The sequence below is a fragment of the Lotus japonicus genome, chromosome 1 (genome assembly GCF_012489685.1).
Source record: "Lotus japonicus ecotype B-129 chromosome 1, LjGifu_v1.2".
In the NCBI taxonomy this organism is placed as follows: Eukaryota; Viridiplantae; Streptophyta; class Magnoliopsida; order Fabales; family Fabaceae; genus Lotus; species Lotus japonicus.
The window spans coordinates 102,794,369-102,813,562 of NC_080041.1; the positions used below are offsets into that span (position 1 = coordinate 102,794,369).

General features: G+C 36.6%; 2 protein-coding genes across 2 annotated transcripts; both read left to right on the forward strand.

Moving 5' to 3' along the window:
• Positions 1–9,947: 9,947 nt before the first annotated feature.
• On the forward strand, positions 9,948–12,029 carry LOC130728576 (uncharacterized). The gene is made up of 2 exons (XM_057580083.1): positions 9,948–10,112; positions 11,037–12,029. The coding sequence occupies exon 2, from the start codon at positions 11,132–11,134 to the stop codon at positions 11,930–11,932; it is 801 nt and encodes a 266-aa protein (XP_057436066.1). The 5' UTR covers positions 9,948–10,112; positions 11,037–11,131; the 3' UTR covers positions 11,933–12,029.
• A 3,307-nt stretch (positions 12,030–15,336) lies between these two features.
• Positions 15,337–18,023, forward strand: LOC130715848 (uncharacterized). Its single transcript, XM_057565984.1, has 2 exons — positions 15,337–15,517; positions 16,432–18,023. The coding sequence occupies exon 2, from the start codon at positions 16,476–16,478 to the stop codon at positions 18,021–18,023; it is 1,548 nt and encodes a 515-aa protein (XP_057421967.1). The 5' UTR covers positions 15,337–15,517; positions 16,432–16,475.
• Positions 18,024–19,194: the final 1,171 nt, after the last annotated feature.

Here is a 19,194-nt window from a genome sequence, read left to right on the forward strand (position 1 = left end):
TTCAATTACATTTGAATCAGTAGATAAAGATTTTATTCAAATTTGCAAAGTTACACCAAAATTGCAGAATAACAAAACTTGTGCAAAATCTTTTCCAGATAAATTCCTCAAGATATATTAAAAGAAAAATATATATTTGCACTGAATTTGGGAAGGGAGGAGATAAAGATTTGGTCCCTTTCAAATAATTTCTTTTTTGGCACTACCCACGTACTGGTGTCTAGGATCAATTTTTTTTTTTATTTGACATGTACAGTAACTGATAAAATAATTGGGTCGCGGTGTACATTATTCAGAAAACGTAGCAAGAGACGATTAGATCTCTCAGTATAGAGCATGGAAGAGAGAGAAGTTTTAATATGTCATGCGCAAGAGATTTCTAGTAGAAGCCCTAAAAGAATTCATGTAATTATGGACCACATATAGAGAAATTGCTGATCAAAATTTTAGGTTCATTAAACTCAATGAAAAGAAAGGTAAATATCTAAGACCACTTTACAAAACCACACGAAATTAAGTATGCTGGGTCGTATGGTATGCAGCATGGAAACCCCTTCAAACATTTTTTTTTTCAAAAATAGGGATTTCTGGATTGATAGAACACGTTTTCTCATTTAAAAATAAGAGTACAACAATTTTAATAAAGAATTAGAGATAAATAAGTGAACAGCCATAACATGTATCTATTTAGCTCTGATACCAATTGTATAAAAGTTATAAGGATAGCTTAGATAGGATATAGATACAATATCATAACATTTTCATTAATATATACATATTATAATTGAATCATAGCATTTGCGTACCTGGTGCAAGAAAGGAAGAAGAATCCATGTTCTTGAAGACTTGAATCAATCCTAATAGGTGTGACAAAAACTGCTCTCTATTCTGATAAGTCTGTAGAATAGGTTAAGTTAACTGTCTAATGGAGAGACAAGTTTATAATCTATCAGTTGAGAGCAGGGGCTTCTCACTGGGCTTAAATAAATAACTCAACCCATCACGGGTTACTCATCAGAAGAGCCCAATAATAATATTCATCAAGTGGTTTAGCGTTAGAATTAATATTAATTTCCAATAATTGATATATTAATAATTCAAGGATTACACATTCTAATTAAATGAATAATGCTAATCCATAAAATATCCAACAAATAATGCATTAAGTTAGCATCTGAATTTACAAACTAATAATAAAAAACCACATAATTAGGGGCTTACCTGATAAAAGAGAAAATCTATGTCAACCATTCGGGATCTGGATTCACTGCATTCAATACTCACTGCAGTCACTTGATTCAGCTAGTTTCTCCACCCTTTGGTTTATCTAAAAGCTTGAATAGTGCCAGGTCAGAAGCACTATCGTTTGCAAAACACAGAATCGATAAATTCAATTACCCAAAAGTTCAACACGCTGTCATATATTAGGATTTTGAAAATGAATTATGCAGTGGAATGGAAACAGGAACGAAAGTCATGAGTAGAGTAAGTGAATATGTCCAAAAGATCAACTATCTCTTACTCATGGATTTGAATTATGTCATTATCATCTCTATCATTTAGAAATGAATTATGCCATCTAGTTCACCGCACAACTTTGATGGTTTCTTTCAATGTCTATGGGAAACACAAAGAATGATGTTCAACTCCCACAACAATGAAAATTGCAAGTTATGACATATTTAGTTATTCAAAAGACACCTAAGAAACAATTCATGCACACCCTCAAATTAAAGTAAAATCAATTGTCCTTTTCTGTGGCAAAGATCTGAAATGGTTGACATCCCTCTGAAAGCCAGATAAGAGACACAATGGAGCAATAATAATAGAGAAATAACAGGTAAATAGCCAAGTTGATTCCTGAAAGTGTCAATCGCCTTCAAGTTGGTCCCTTAACATGAAGGCGGTTGACACTTTCAGAGACTAACTTGGCTATTTACCCGAGAAATAACTTACAATGAATGACAAAATTCTGTTGAAGTCCACTCACTTCCTAATCAGACCCCAATTCTTCCCTAAAAGTAAAACAATTTCAAAGCTAAAATGGAATGAAGTCTTACATATCAAAGAAGGATGACACCCTTGAATCCAAGTTCGGGGAAAAATTCAAGCAGCCCACAATTAAAACAGGTAGTTGTGAAATAGAAATAAACCATAATCATTTCATTTTTATGATCATCGTTTGTTTCTCGTAAGAAAGAAGATCTACAATGAAACCTATCATAAAATCTGATTGGAGAAAAAAAATAAGGTCATAGCAGTAAATTAACTTCAAGTTGATATGAACTTACCTTTATGTTACCCACCACTTAGCAAAAAAAGTCTTTCACATGTCTGAAAGAGACAAATGGAGTGGACCAATGTTGGAAGTGTTAGAACAGCAACACGAATACAGATTAGAGTAGAGAGAAACACACAAAGCTTTGTTCACGCAGTTCGGCCAAATTGCCTACCTCTGCGACTATAGAGCAGCTAAAGTTCCGTTTATTGATTCGAACCTGAATACAATCACTCAGCAATTGCAATTTCTCTCAATTGCACTAGTGCCTCTTGTGTCTCTTGTGTTTTTTAGGGTTACATTGTTATCCTATTTATAGTGGATTCTATTTTACAATAAAATCCTAATAAATCCTATAACAATCTCTTAAAACCTTTTACAATCCTCATTAAATCAAATCCTTATAAACCAAAGATTTTAGCCCAAAATATAATGAGTCAAATCTCAACAATCTCCACCTTGGCGAATTCCGGACTCCCCCTACGAAGATCTGCTGCTTTAGTTTCCTGATTCTAATTTCTGGGATTGTGTGCCTTCCCTGCTTAACATTGGAGAACATGCAACAAGTTGAAGCAATGCTTAAACTTGTCACTGGTGACTGGCTTGGTCAACATGTCTGCTGCATTCTCTGATGTGCGAACCTTCTGAAGTAATATCTGTCTGGACGCCAACAACTCCCTGATCTTGTGGAACCTCACATCAATATGCTTGGTTCTAGAATGATACACCTGATTTTTCGCTAAATAGATATCACTCTGACTATCACAATGCAACTGAACTCCACCTTGCTCAACACCCAACTCTTTCACTAAGCCTGTAAGCCACAATGCTTCCTTGGTAGCTTCAGCTACTGCCATGTATTCTGCCTCAGTTGTAGACATAGCTACTATGGATTGAACTGATGACTTCCAACATATAAGTCCCCCTGCAAGAGTAAAGACATATCCTGTTGTAGACCTTCTATCATCCAGATCGCCTGCATAGTCAGAGTCCACATATCCCACAACTGATGGAACAACACCTTGCTCCCTGCTGAACATGATACCGCGATCCGCTGTACCTTTCAAGTACCTTAGGATCCACTTGACTGATTCTCAATGCTGCTTCCCTGGCTTGGACATGAACTTGCACACTTGACTAACTGCTTGTGCCAAATCCGGTCTAGTGCAAACCATAGCGTACATCAAACAACCAACTGCACTGGCATAAGGAATCTTAGACATACCTTCAATTTCTGAGTCTGTCTTCGGACATTGTTCCAAAGAAAGCTTAAAATGATTCGCCAATGGAGTACTCACAGGATTTGTCTTGCTCATGTCAAATCTGCTCAAAACACCTTCAACAATCTTCTTTGCAGCACCCAGATCCTTCATGTCAAACTCCTTACCCAACTTGGTCTTCAACTCATTTACATCATGTAAATGGTTGGCAGCAATCAGCATATCATCAACATAAAGTAACAGGAAAATAAAAGAGCCATCATCAAGGCTCCTCACATAAACACAACAATCATAGTCACACCTTATATAGCCAATCCGGAGCATGTATGAATCAAAGCGCTTGTACCACTGCCTTGGAGACTACTTCAAGCCATACAAAGACCTCTTCAATTTGCAAACAAGTCTGCCATCTCCAGTTTCACTGAATCCCTCTGGCTGCTCCATGTAGATTTGCTCATCTAGATTACCATGGAGGAAAGCTGTTTTCACATCCATCTACTCTAAGTGCATATCCCTGCTGGATACCAAAGCTAATACTGCCCTGATAGAAGTGTGTCTAACCACCGGACTGAAAATGTCATCATAATCAATCCCCTTCTGTTGTGAAGACCCCTTTGCAACTAGGCGAGCCTTGAACTTTTCCCCTTCTTTTTTTGTTACTGCTTGCTTTTTCTTGTACACCCTCTTGCAACCAATAGCTCTCTTTCCATGTGGCAACTGAACAAGATCCCATGTCTCATTCTTTTTCAAGGACTCCATCTCCTCCACCATTGCACCCATCCACTTATCTTTCTCCTAACTAGCCATAGCCTCATTATAAGTAGAGAGGTCTCCTGAGCTGGTAAGAAGGGCATATGCTGCTAAGTCTTCAAACCCATATCTCACTGGAGGTGTAATACGACGGGGCTCCCTATCACGCACAAGTGTATAGTCTTGTACTCCACCTGAATCTGAGTCTGGTTCACTATGTTGTTGGGCTACAATCTGCCTAGGACTCACTGGTGTCTCCTCAATGTCCACCTGAATCTTGTCCTGACTGGAATTTTCTACCTCAGTATCTGGCACAACTGTCACATCTGACTGTTTCAACATTGACTGCTCATCAAATACAACATCTGCTGACAACCATCTTCTTCTTGACTGGATCCCACAACTTGTACCCCTTCACACCTTTATTATAGCCAATAAAGATGCACTGTTTTGACTTTGGGTCAAGTTTAGACCGATTCTCACTGGAAATATGCACATATGCTGGACACCCAAAAATCCTCAAATTACTGAGATCAATGGGGTTACCTGTCCACACCTCCTCTGCAACTTTTCCATCCAAAGAAGCTCGTGGTGACCTGTTGACTAGATAGCACACCATATTGATTGCTGCTGCCCAGAAACCTTTTGAAAGACCAGCATTCAACCGAAGGCACCTTGCCTTCTCTGTCAGAGTCTTGTTCATCCTCTCTGCAACACCATTCAGTTGTGGTGTCTTCCTCACAGAAAAGTGCCTCTGAATTCCATTCTCCTCACAGAAATGCATGAAGTTCTTGTCAGTGTATTCAGTTCCATTATCAGACCGCAAATACTTTATTTTTCTCCCTGTCTAATTCTCAACCTCTGCCTTCCACAATTTGAACTTGGCAAAGACTTCAGATTTATATTTCAAAAAATAAACCAGACCTTACGAGAAAAATCATCAGTAAATGCAACAAAGTACCTGAAACCTCCAACGGATGGCTCTTTTGTAGGCCCCCAGACATCAGAATGGACATAGTCTAATATTCCCTTAGTCTTGTGTTGCCCGGTCTTGAAACGAACTCTACACTGTTTCCCAAGAACACAATACTTGCACAATCCAATTGTGCAACTGCGAACACCCTTCAACAGATTCCTCTTATGTAGTTCAATCATCCAACGTTCACTGAGATGACCTAAGCGCATGTGCCACAGTTTGGTTGCATCATCATCAGTTTCAACAGATGTCACATCACCCATAACTGTGCCCCCCAACAACTTATAAATGTTGCCTGCAGTCCTCTTTGCTCTCATCACTATCATTGCACCCTTGCTAACCCTTAAGATGTCTCTATTTTCCTCAAACTTGAATGAATACCCATTCTCATGAAGAGTTCCTAGAGAAATCAAGTTCTTCGTTACCTCTGAAACATAACGCACCTGACTCAACGTGCGCACGCCACCATCATCCAAAGCAATTTTGACTTGTCTCATTCCCTTGATGATACAAGGTTTATCATCACCTAAATAGACATAACCAAAATCACCTGATTTAAATGAGTTGAACCACTCCCGGTGCGGCGTCATATGACAGGAGCATCCAGAATCAAGAACCCATGCATCAGTGCACTTTACAGATGAAACACAAAGCAAATCCTCCTCACTGCAAGAACCATCAGACTGAATTACATTTGCTGAACTGCTGTTGTTGCCTGATTTGTCTGGCCTGTTTGGACAGTCCCTCTTCCAATGCCCAATTTGCTTGCAACTATAACATTCTGCTGTTTTTCTATCCTTGGACTTGGATCTCTTCTTCTTTCCAGAATCCACTGCTTTACCCTTGCCTCTTTCGCGATCTTGACCTCCCTTCACAAACAGACCTTCACCTGAACTTCCTCCACCTTCTTCGACACTCTGGCGACGTTGTGCGTGTTGCAAAAGTGTAGAAGAAATAGAATCCAACGTGATTGAGTCCTTCCCGTAGGTGAGAGTGGTCACCAAGTGATCATAAGAGCCTGGTAAAGAGCACAACAAAATAATAGCCTTATCCTCATCGTCCACTGTCACACCAAGCCGTGTCAGATCGGCAAGGATATTGTTGAAAGCGTAGACATGAGCCTGCAAATCGCCTCCTTCTTGCATCTTCAGGCTGTAGAGACGCTGCTTCGCAAACAACTTGTTCATGAGTTTCTTGGACATATACAGACTTTCCAATTTATCCCAGACATCCTTCGAAGTTGTGAGATCCAGGATATGATTCATCACGTCATCAGAAACGCAAAGTCTTATCAAACCTGCAGCCTTCTCCTTCATCTCGTTCCAATCAACAGTTGCGATGTCCGCCAGTTTCTCATCGTGCAACGCCTTCTGTAAACTTTGCTAAGCCAACAGATCCTTAACCCTCCTCTGCCATAGTCCGAAATTGCCGGTTCCATCGAACCGCGTCACTTCAAACTTCGCACCTCCAGGGTTAGTAGTCATCTGATACCAATTGTTAGAACAGCAACACGAATACAGATTAGAGTAGAGAGAAACACACAAAGCTTTGTTCACACAGTTCGGCCAAATTGCCTACCTCTGCGACTATAGAGCAGCTAAAGTTCCGTTTATTGATTCGAACCTGAATACAATCACTCAGCAATTGCAATTTCTCTCAATTGCACTAGTGCCTCTTGTGTCTCTTATGTTTTTAGGGTTACATTGTTATCCTATTTATAGTGGATTCTATTTTGCAATAAAATCCTAATAAATCCTATAACAATCCTTTAAAACCTTTTACAATCCCCATTAAATCAAATCCTAATAAACTAAAGATTTTAGCCCAAAATATAATGAGCCAAATCTCAACACTTTTTTTGCTCTAAACAAAAAAAGTGGACTTGAGAGCAAATGGAAGAGACTGAAAGCTTTAAGCAACAAATTAAAAACTGAAGAAGGCCATGAGAACACTTTGGCTTCTCTAGTGCAAAATAACATACTCATTATATAACCCCATTTAGATGACTTCGCTTCCCAACCCAGTTAACATCTACTTTCAGTCCTCTGTTCCATAATAGGAAATTAATCCAAATCAAAATATTACCATGATTAAAGTGAGGATTGCCTTACTCTTGTTACACCATAATTGATGGAACATAAAAGAAACAACCTATTACTGGTTATCATAATGATAAGTGTATATTAAGTCATTCTTTAAAGAATATCTTAGATAACAATTATAATGATAAGATTATACTAACAATTAATGGTAGCTCTAAGTTGTGACATCTCTGCCGTTTCAATGGGTATTTGATTTGGTAGTCTCAACTTGTTAAAAAGCAAGTCTCTAAACTGTTCTTGAATATCCTCAAGTTAATGGTATATGGTTTTTTCACTCTTTGAGCAATAGGTTAGTGTAGTGTTTGAATTAGTGTATAATTATTTTATCAAAATTGTAGACATTTGGTATCTGCTTCTAATTTACTTAGAACTGATAACAATGAGACCATCAGACCAATGGCACAGATAAAGGCAAAATATTCTGTTAGATACACAACAACATGGACAAAATCAATAATTAAGACAAATAATGAACACAACTAAAATATATTATATGGCTAACACTTATTTTGTATCCTCGTCTATTAAACTATCCATGCTAGTAGTTGCCATTGGAACTGTTAAAATATATTGATAAACTATATATGTATTCTTAAGAAATTTGGATTTACCACCTTCAAATGCTTCATCTGTCCGTATCATAATTTTCACACTCATTATACTTTGCATTATAAGTTGCAGCTAGCTTGATGGTCCATTTCTTACAGAGAATTTGTTAGATGTATAATATTCTGGAAGAGTGAGAAAGAATAAACAAAAATTGTTCTGGTGAGACTTGCTAGGCTAACTATAGCTATATATGTATGGTGCATAAAAATGGTACTTGTTGCAAATGTTTATGTATTCCTCGTATGGTACATGTATCTCTCTCTCTGCCAAGACATAAACTGCGCAGGGGATTCACAGTTCCAACTAAAATTGAGCTTAATAGGGAAAGCAACAAACGCATATGCAGGATGGGGAAAAAGCAAAACCATGAGAGTATTTATAGGGAAGCTAACATGTTGATATGGCTCCACCAATCCATGCCGTGTGGTACTCAACTAATGTGACCGGGCGGCAGGCGACGCATCCGATGACGAAAAATCGGCGAAGAGCTACAAAAATGAACAGTATTGAAAGAATGACGAATGGACAATGGATAGTTTAAGATGTAGAACCATGAATGGTTCCACCATATACGGAGGCAAACAACAACAGGCGGCTGAAAGGAAAGCCTCAATCGGAAAGGACGCAATTGATGGATTTGGTGAGAAGTGGGTGAAAAAAGTAAGCCAGCTAAGGTTGATTGGAAGGAAGGTGATGAAGAAGGACGGCAGAGTGGGTAGAAAGGGAAGGAAAACACACTAAGCCAGCTATGGTTGATTGGAGATGGGGAGAAAGAGTCCGGAGATAGAAACGACGTCGTTTCTAATTCGGAAAAACAAAAATAAATGACAGCTGGCGCAATCTGATTGGCTGTTCTTTACGAATAGTAAAAATGGAACTCAAGAATAAGAAGTGGTAGATTCTACATATTCAATGGTAAAATCCAAAAGGCATTGGAATAAGAAATGTAATCTAAAGTGTAAGTGAGATGTGGGTTGCGAGAAAGCATTGTAAAGGAAAGGGGTAAGTAGATCTTGAGCAACTCTCTCGAACCCATCATCCCAGTTCTCTTTGCTTGTGGCGATGCATCGATCATGTTTCGAGTTGAAGTAAGGAGCTCATCTTTCAAGCTTATAAACAAAGACGATGAAGACCATGGAAGCGGTGGCATGAGTGAGATACAAATCAAAGACACTAGTGGCAAGCTGGTCCAACAGAGAGGGAAGGTCATCAACAACTCAGTTGTTCAGCAAGAGGATAGGCTTGATTAGAAACAGATCTAGGCATGTTTGGGGTTTAGGTTCACCTAAAATTAGGGTTCTTCCTTCTGTGTTTTTTCTCCATCAGTTCTTGTGAATTTTTTTGGCCAAAGAAGTGATTGGGCTTAAAAACCCGTGTGAACTCACCCGAATAATTCGTTCACCCGCTTAACCCGGACCCGGTTAACCTGAAGTGAACCATGGTCGGCCACAGGCCTATATTATTTTAGTCCGTATTAAGTTGGTTGGGCCAAAATTTGCCTGAATCCGACCAAACCTGCCCGTTGCTCAACCCTACTCTTACCACTTGAGCTAACCTTCGGGAACATGTAAATCTCTATGTATAAGCGTCATCTCTATATCTAATAAAAATATGATGTGTCACCTCTTATAGTCAATTCAGTGTTGAGTTTGAACCTATTCTCATTCTATACAACTTTTAATCAACTCACCCACTCAAACCCTTCTCTCTCAAGGTTAGTTCAAATGGTAAGAGTTACGGGACATAAGGGTTTGGGAGGGTGAAGGGTCCGAGATTCGAAACTTGAGGATAACTAATTTACTAACATTAATAACAACTAACATTTGTCTATATTAAAAAAAAAAAAAAACAACCCACTCAAACCCTTTCATTGCCACACTTCTTTTTGTCATTGCCACACATTTCAAAAAAATATATAACTCCTATTATTATTAATTTTTTTGTCTCATTATAACTCCTATTCTAAACTGAAAATCATAAAACAATTCACATAGTCTACACGGCGTCGTTTTGTCTGCCACTTGGATCCGATCATCAAAACAAAACTCCATAGCTATCTTCTGTCTCCACCCTGAAAACGTTGTTACAAACAAACATTCATTTGACTCCTCTGTCCTTTTTTCCTCTTTAAATCTCTCCCTAACGTCAATTTTTCCTCTCAGAGCTTCCACCTTAAGGTACGATTTCCATTATCTCTTTCGATCCATCTTCACATTTTGTTTGCAATGATTTCAATTCCATTTTAATTGCATGCCTCATTCGGATTTCACATTTGTAAATCTTGTCAATGATATCTTGAGCTAAATTGGATGTTATGTTATGATCATGTTGGCTCAATGAGCTAATTTTGTGAAAATTGTTGGAATTCGGAGCATGCTGTGAAAAGGGTTTGTTTGGGTTTGGGAGCTGGGAAGGGATATCAAAGATTATGAAATGATAATCTGAAATGGTGTGTGTTTCACAATGTCAATGTTTGTAAATGGAACTAATTTGACGGATGAATTATATATCTTAAAGACTGGACTAGTTTGATGGACAAATGGCATTCAAGGACCTTGATCATATATTTCACTGTTCAAGAATGAATATGAAAATATTTGTATTTGTTAGGAATAATTTGACTATTTACTCATTCTTGATACTACCCATTTTCTGAGGTAGGCCTAAATTGTTTTTCAGGTTAAAAAGTCTACTAGGTTTTATGGCCATGTATTGGTGTAAAAAGTGAAAGAAACTACTTTCATAACTGCTTAGTATAATGGATTATAGTACTATTATACTAACTAATTTATTTGTAATTGATTATGCTTTTTGGATTGTTTTAATGCATGTACCATGTGGTGTTGTTATGGTTGAAATCTTTGCATTGAAAAAATGGTAGTCATGGATTATGACATCCAACTGTTTATTTCCCAGTTGTTTATTCTTATAGAAAGTGTATGAAATGCATGTGTAAAATTGACATGAGTTCACATTTATGATCTTTGGTATCTGCATATGATGATGTACTTCAAACAGTTATTTCATTTCTGTTAATACAACATTTCTTAGTATTGTATGACGGTGTTACAGGAAGCTTTCTGACACTTATTTTCGTTCAGGTTTAAACTTGGTATACTTTGTTGCAATTCACATGTTCCAAACTCCAAATGGTGCCTGTTACTTGAGAATTTTACCTATTGTGACGTGATTCAGAATGTGGAACTTTGCATCAAGTTGCATTTCTGGAAGTGTAGGTCTGAAAAATGATTGTCTAAAGCCAACTCACTCCGCTTCAGAATGCTCTGACGATGAGACTTCTATGACGACCAGGGAGGAAGGGCTAGAATGCCCAATATGCTGGGAATCTTTTAACATTGTTGAAAACGTTCCTTACGTTTTATGGTGTGGCCACACCCTCTGTAAAAATTGCATCCTGGGACTGCAATGGGCTATGGTGAAATTCCCAACTCTTCCAATTCAGCTTCCACTTTTTATCTCCTGCCCCTGGTGCAACATTTTATCTTTCCGTTTAGTTCATCAGGGAAATTTGAAATTCCCTCGCAAGAACTATTTTCTTCTTTGGATGGTTGAGAGCATGAATGGTGACAGAGCAACGCCACATTCAACTCGCTGTGGGGATGATCAACCAGTCTGGCCTGGTAAAGAGAATTCAACTATGGGAAGCCAACTAAGCCTTGGCAACCCTCGGAGAAGACAAGTTCATCATCCAGAGTTGTCAAATTCCAACCAATTTAACGGCAATACCGGTAATCACCTCAGAATGGAAAGACTGCATACTTCTCTGCGGAAGTCACTGGTTTTGTTTGTTCACTTGACAGCAAAGTTCCCATTGATCATTATATTTCTTTTGATTGTGTTATATGCAATACCTGCCAGTGCAGCCATTTTGGCACTGTATATAGTTTTTACTATTCTCTTTGCTCTCCCATCATTTCTCATCTTGTACTTTGCATATCCTAGTTTGGATTGGCTTGTCCGAGAAATTATCAATTGAGATCCTGGGGTTGTACATTCTTCTGCTTTGCAAGGATTAAAACCAGACCTGATGTTTTGAAGTGGATCACTATTAAAAAAGCTGTTATATTGTTTCATGGTCACATCTATATTTTCCTTATGATACTGCTTTATAGTTTTATTTTTGCTAATTGTAATTATGTATTACTTCAGTGGCTTATCTGGTTACATAAGTATTGGATGGCTGCTGCCTGGAAATGGAAGGTCTTCCATACTTGTTGGAAATGTATCTTGCATTTATGGTTGCACAAAGTTGAAAGCAGTATGGAAGTTTAACATTTTCAAAGGAATTTAGGCTGCATTTGAAAAAGTTTACTTGAGTTCATCCTATAGCATATGCACTCATGTAAGTGTTTGAGTATGTTTATGATGTAATCTCTTTTGAGCTTATTTTCGTAAGTTTCTTAATTAAACGTTTATATCTACTTATAATAAGTTAATTTGAACTCATTTCATTAAACCTATGAATAAGCACTCATGTAATGTAATGACATTGCTAGGCTTTTCTTTTTGGTCAAATTGCTAGGCTTAACGTAGAGATGGACAAATATTGGACTCTCCAATGGGCTTCCTAGCAAGATGGCTATTATCAAATAAAGCCCTATTCCTAAAAGTAGTCCATTAAATGGAGGAAGCATTTATTTGATTAAAGAAGATTTTTTCATTTTTTCTTTTACAAAAAAAAGATGTTTTCTATTTTGATTGACAATAGGTTATCTAATTTAACTCATGGGGATATTTAACCTCATCCTAAGTCAACTAATGATGTTATAAATGAGTTAGAAATTTTATAATTTGTTAATCGGTATTTTACAAGTAATAATTCTACTACTTGTTGGTTGAAGAGGGATAAAGTTGTTTACATGTTGTGATTTACTCTATCACACTCACAAATCACAATCATGTTTACTACTTTTACCTAACATGTAGCTTTTAAAAACATGATTGTTCTTTTTATGTTATCCCATAATTAAATTTAGAGCATTGCTCTAGTATCTTCTAAAAACAGAGAGTTTTTGTACTCTTCATACAATAAAATAAAATTATGGATTCAGTTAAAAGGGTACTGAAATCCCTCTACATTAACGTGTTCCTGAGAAAATTCTTGAATTTAAAGGATGGGAGAAGATAACTTCTATAATGACGTTCTTAAGTTAGCATTACTACGCAACTCCAGAAATCACCAATATAATTTTGTAAATTTACAATTGTACTTGAATTAGTTTAGCTGCTAATAATTTAGAGAAGAGGAAAGCATAACTCATCTAACATTATAGAAAATAACAAAAAAACACATCAATTCTTCCCTTGTTTCCTTGAAAGTTCCTCTTTTGTTCTCTTTCCAAAAAAATTGATAATTTCTCCTGCTATTTTTTAATAATTTATTTATTCGTTTAAGTTTTGAAGTTATGGTAAAAAATGCATATAATTTAAAGATATACACAAGATTGAACTTATAATGTGTTGTAGAATTTTTAATTTTAGCCTCTTATAGTGATTTCCGTTCATGAGTGCAATGGGAAGTTTCCCATTGGATATCTGCAAAACTCTACGTATTTTATAAATGATACAATCTGAATTAACAAAGCATGTACAAATGCAGCCATCCACTCCACTGCACCACTTGTTGGGATATATTCAAGTCTTGCATGTGAGTATGAAGTTTCACATTAAATCATGTGAAGAAAAAGAAGTAAAAAAGCAAGCACTAATTTAACTCCACGTTGAGTAGTATGAGTTATTATAAATATGAAAGTTAGGTTAAATTTTATTCACCACACCAACACTAGTCATATGTGTGTATTGAACTCGGGCAGTAGGTGTTTTTGTCCTTAAATTGAGTTGATAGAGTTCGTAATTTTATTCCTGCATTTGGATAAAGGAAATTAGTATATATGAATATTCTACTATTCTAAATTCACCAAGCAATACACCGATTCAAAATAGAAAAATATCAAATATTTGCTCTTCATACTCTAATTTCACATATTTCAAACTTTATCAAATATTCACTAATTTTTAACTTTGAAACCTTTAAAGTTTTTCGATCACAACCTTTCATAACCAGGGATGGCAATTTTGCCCAAACCCATGGGTACCCGTCCGAACCCGATCCGATTTGACGGGCAAAATTCGAGTTGACTGGATTTGGGTTTGGGTTTGGGTTTTGCCCGTTACTGTAGCCATTTATGGGTTTGGATTTGGTATTAGTTAAATCCGTGCCCATACCCGCTCAAACCCGAACCCAAAGATACTCGAAACATAAAATTACAAAAAAACCCTCATACATATATATATTTATAAACTTTGTTCTTAGTGTTTGATGATTAATTGTACTTTTGTATGTTTGAGAAAGTAAACTTTAAACTATTGTTGCCTCACTTTAGTGATGGATGAGGATGATGAATAGTATTTTTTTTTTCTTTATATGAATTTCACCTTTTTTTATATGAAAGTAAGTTCTGGATTAAGTTGCTACGTAACTAATGGGTTTGGGTTTGGGTTTCACGTAAATCCGAAACCCAATGGATTTGGGCATGGATTTCATTTTATCGCCCATAAGGGTTTGTGTTTGAGTTTGGGTTTGGGTTCTGGGATTTGGGTTTGGGTTTGGTAATTGTAAAACCCGTGCCCGATCCTACCCGTTGCCATCCCTAATCATAACAAAAGCGGCAAAAGGAAAAAGAATGTTTGAGTTTTAAATAAAAGTTTGACCGCATTATTAAATTAATTAATTTGTAATAAATAAAATTAATTGATTTAAAATTAAAGGCTATTAAAACTAGAAGCTAAAATAACACATTTTAAATTAGAGTGATAAAAAATTGCATTTAAACTAATAATAAATTATAAGAATAAATGAAAACTGAAAAAGTGCCCGTTGGTGTGAGAATCCTGTTAATTATTACCCTTTACCTTAACTTTGGAAAATTTCCAAGTCAGGTATTCAGTTTGTTTTCATTTTCATAACAAAAAAAACTGATTCATCTTTTTTTTTTCATTTTCATAGCAAAAAAAACCGATTCATCACTATTAATTATCCGTTAAAACAATTTAATTAATTTTCCCGTCAACAATTCAAAATTTGAAATTCAGACATGTATGAAAATAAATTAAAACATTAATATAAATTTAAAAATCAACAAAACTTTAGGAAACATCTTGAAATTTTGTTCAACGGTGGCAAATAAAAATTTACTGCATGCTAATTTTGAATAAAATTTTCCATAAGAGTTAAAAAGGTACATCCTTTCAAAATAAAATACCAGGTACATTAAGAAAATTAATATTTCACTTTCCAAAAAAACAATAATATTATTATTATAAAATTGAAAACCATTCACAACTAAAATAAAATAACATGTTCTTCTCTTTTGCATTCTGCAACAAACAAACGCGCAGTGAAGAAACAAGCTCAACGAACTAGAAACTGTTGCTTTGTTTCTTGCACGCACATTCTCACCTGAATCCAAAAAGAGTGGCTCAGTGTTCATTCCGTTCCCTTTTCATCGCTTGCTGTTGAAGCTAGCGCCATTTTCTCTGAAACTGTTGTATAAAAGCAAAGGTACGTTACTTTGAAATATTCGAAATTTTTATCATCTGGGTTTCGCTTATTTTCTCATAAAATCAAGTGGGTTTGCCGAGAAATGTGATTTTGATTGGATATTGAAAAGGGTTTTGCAGAGCATGCCCTGTTTCCAATCTTTGTTGTTTTTGGGGTGTGTGTGTGTGTTTAAGTTTGCTTGATCATTACGGTTGCAATGAGGTTTGTGCTTTTGTGATGTGGGTTTGTGCTGAAGAACCAGTATAAGGTGATGCTTTGTTCTGAATTTGAATATGAATGTCTTCAATTGTGTATGTTATGTTGGCATGAAATGAATATGATTATCCCAATTTTGAAAGTTGGATGAATATTCTTCTATAGTCCTTTGTGTTTTATGGACAAGAATTAGATGTAAAACGTATAATTCTGATGTTATCATGTGTTATTTGGTTAATGTCCTTCTGGTTTCTTGTACTCATTGCCTTGGATTTTTTGTGCATCTCCACTTACAAGAGAGTCAAGAGACATGTTTTGAATTTCAAATCAGAAGGGATCATAAAATCCATACAAAATTGTTTTCCATAAAATGAGAGAAGTTCTAAAAATGTTCTGTTTTTGTATCTTCTAGAGATTATGATTAGTAAATGGTATTAATGTTGATACATGGCATACTCCAGTTATAAATTTGAAAATTGGTTAACAAGTTTTCATTGCAAGTCACCTTTAAATTGTAGATATTCATTGTTTCCTCTAGATTATGCACTTCTGCTGAAATTTTGAATATGCCTTTGTATTGCATTTCCTGTTTTATAGCATGTTTGGACCAACTTGTATTTCCTCAAGATCAATTCTGACACCCTGGAGCTATTGTCTTTAGAATCAATCTTGTATTTTGCTTTGCTTTACTTTAACTTAGACTTGTTTTGTTGTTTCAGAATTGTTTCCTGAATCTTGTTCTGCATATATCTTTTCCCATCTGATGGCTGAGGAAAGTGTTGATGTACCAGTGATCCCAGGAGCAACTATGTCACATGGAGTTGAACTAAGAAGGCACTCTTCTGGAAGAGCAAGTTCTGGGAATGATAAAGAAAAAGTTGTTCCACAATATCTCAGAGCCTCTACTGGCTCTTGTCATGATTTTTGCAAATATGGGGCAAGGAAGCATGTGGTTGAAGCTAAGGAGGAGAGGCTTTCAATACCTAAGAGAGCTGAAAGAAAACCACGTCATCATAGTTTAGAAAACATTAATGGTGGGATCATGACATCATTTACCAAGCTTAGAGCTTCCGCTGATTCTGAGCCGACAAAGATACCGAGGCGCAGACAATCAGTTGATTCTGTGCTCCACATTTCTGTTGAAAAATCATCTGAGATAGGAAATGAAGCTGTGGTGAACAAAAACATAACACCACTTGTCAAGGTCAAATCATCTCTGCTTCAAAACTCCCATGTTTCTTCTATCCACAGGAGGCAAGAAATTTCATCAAGTTTTAAGGTGGAAACTCCATTAATGCTAACTTCAAAGAGGGTGGAACCTACATTGAAATCAACTTCTGAGAGGGTGAAAACTCATCAAAAAGCAGCTTCCCAGATGGTCAAAGCTTCATCCAAACACATTTCCAAGACCGCAAAAACGTCATCAGAGTTTGCTGAGAAGTATGTGATTTCCTTGAATCCAGATTCCATTGCAACAAAGAAGGTATCCTCTAAGAATTCCTCAGGAAACTCAGGTGGCCAAAGGAACAGTGAGATTAAAAAGGAAAAGAAGAAAGTCTCCTGCAAAGTTACTTCACCTTTAAGAGCTTCATTTCCATCCAAACCTCTCAAAAGCATTGCAAGTATTAATGCAAAAATGCGCAGGAGCCTGAAAATTGTGTCTAGTCTTAAGAATCAACCCAGGCCTAGAAAAGTTGAAGCTGAGGAACACAACAATGAGGCTCAGGAAAAGACTTTGTATGTCATCAAGGTAGAAAGTGAAAAACAAGCTTTGCAGTCTGATCAAAATACAAGCCAGGATATTGAATTGTCCCTCCCTCATTCTTTGTCATCACATAAGTTGTCATCTTCCTCAATTTCTAAGCTCTCACCCCAAGAAGACCAGGAGGAATCTGAATCTGAATCTCAAACCAGTGAATATGTAGAGGCATTAGAAGTTGAAGAGAATGGAAAGCCTCAAAAGGATGGGATTGTACCAGGCTTTGAGGGGAAATTGGTTGAAACTATGACTGAGAAGAGTAGTCTTATGAGGCTTAAGTTCAGGAGAGGAATAGTGTTGGTGGGAAATGCTACTGATATTCATGCTGATGCTGACAACATTGATGGTGTAAGTGTAACTGAGAAGGTTGTTTTGAGACATCAAGATATGCAGGACAAAAAAGATGGGTTGGTTTTGTTCAACAATGTGATTGAGGAAACAGCAAGTAAACTTGTTGAAACTCAGAAGAGCAAGGTGAAGGCATTGGTTGGAGCCTTTGAAACTGTGATCTCTCTCCAAGAGAAAAAGCCTGTTGCTAACAGTGTCAATTGATCTTTTGGGTAGACTTTTTTCTAGATTTTCATTTGCTTAGTAAAGGAATGATAGGAAAATAAACCCAAGCTTGTTGCTGTAGATTTGGGTCAGCAAGCTGAAGGCTCTGCAGAAACTGAGATAGATTTGCATGAAGCTTTTGTGTTTAGAGTTGAAAGAGGGATCTTGTGTTTTTGAAATTGATAACCGCTATGATTGACTTTTATCTTTTGAATAAAAACAGTGCACCAGTGATTTTAATTTGTATCTAGCGAATGAATCATGCTTTGAACTGCTGAAATTATTATAAACTTAATGCTCACATGAGAGGAACAGTCGTTTAACAGATAATAATCGAATAATGCAGAGCTAAGAAGGAAATCGCTTAAAATTAAAACAGAACCATTGAATGTATTAGAAACGTAGAAATGCAGATACTTCAAAAATGAAATCATCTCCACTAGATTACAGAATAGACACACCTAAACACCTTAAGAAACATAATGCCTTTACTAGATTCCTAATTATCTTCACTAGATGACAGATGCAGCACATCAATATACCCTAATCTCTCTCACAAAGAAGACACTTAAACTTCACAGCTTGCAATTTGCATCCTTCTTCGTCATGAGTTGTGGCAACGTCTCATCGAAGGAATCATAAAAATTCAACTCATCAGTCAAGGTGAAACACTCTGAAATCTTCAAGGCAGCACTGCTCTCACCAGCTTCATAGAGCTTCATCAGCTCCTGTATTGTATCTTGCTGGAAGAACTACAATGGGAGAAGCTTACAATAAGATTTCAGGGGAACCTCTATGACCATTGCCATCTCTTCCTTCTTTCTGTCTATATTTTCTTATTCTCTTGTTTAGCCAAATTGTGTTCATTGTTCATGATGTGTGGCATGCTGGCTATGTTAGTCACCTCGTCTCTTAACCATCAACCATGAAGTTGAGAGTTTGATCCTCATTCATGGGAAAGCACAATTTGTGGCTAGCCAATCACTGCTCAGTATGGACACTCACAACAAGGAGATCAACCATGACTAGCTATGGCGTGTACCCTAGACCCACTTAGAATGACATTAGGGATGTAATTGGATGTTTTACTTGTAGTTAGTCTTCATTCTTAACCATCAAAACAGAAATAGTAGTTGCAATCTCATGGGATTATTTGTGAAGTGTATAATTT

Excerpts from the sequence above, each read along its gene's own strand:
- LOC130728576 (XM_057580083.1), top strand. The coding sequence starts at position 11,132 with ATGTGGAACTTTGCATCAAGTTGCATTTCTGGAAGTGTAGGTCTGAAA.
- LOC130715848 (XM_057565984.1), top strand. The coding sequence starts at position 16,476 with ATGGCTGAGGAAAGTGTTGATGTACCAGTGATCCCAGGAGCAACTATG.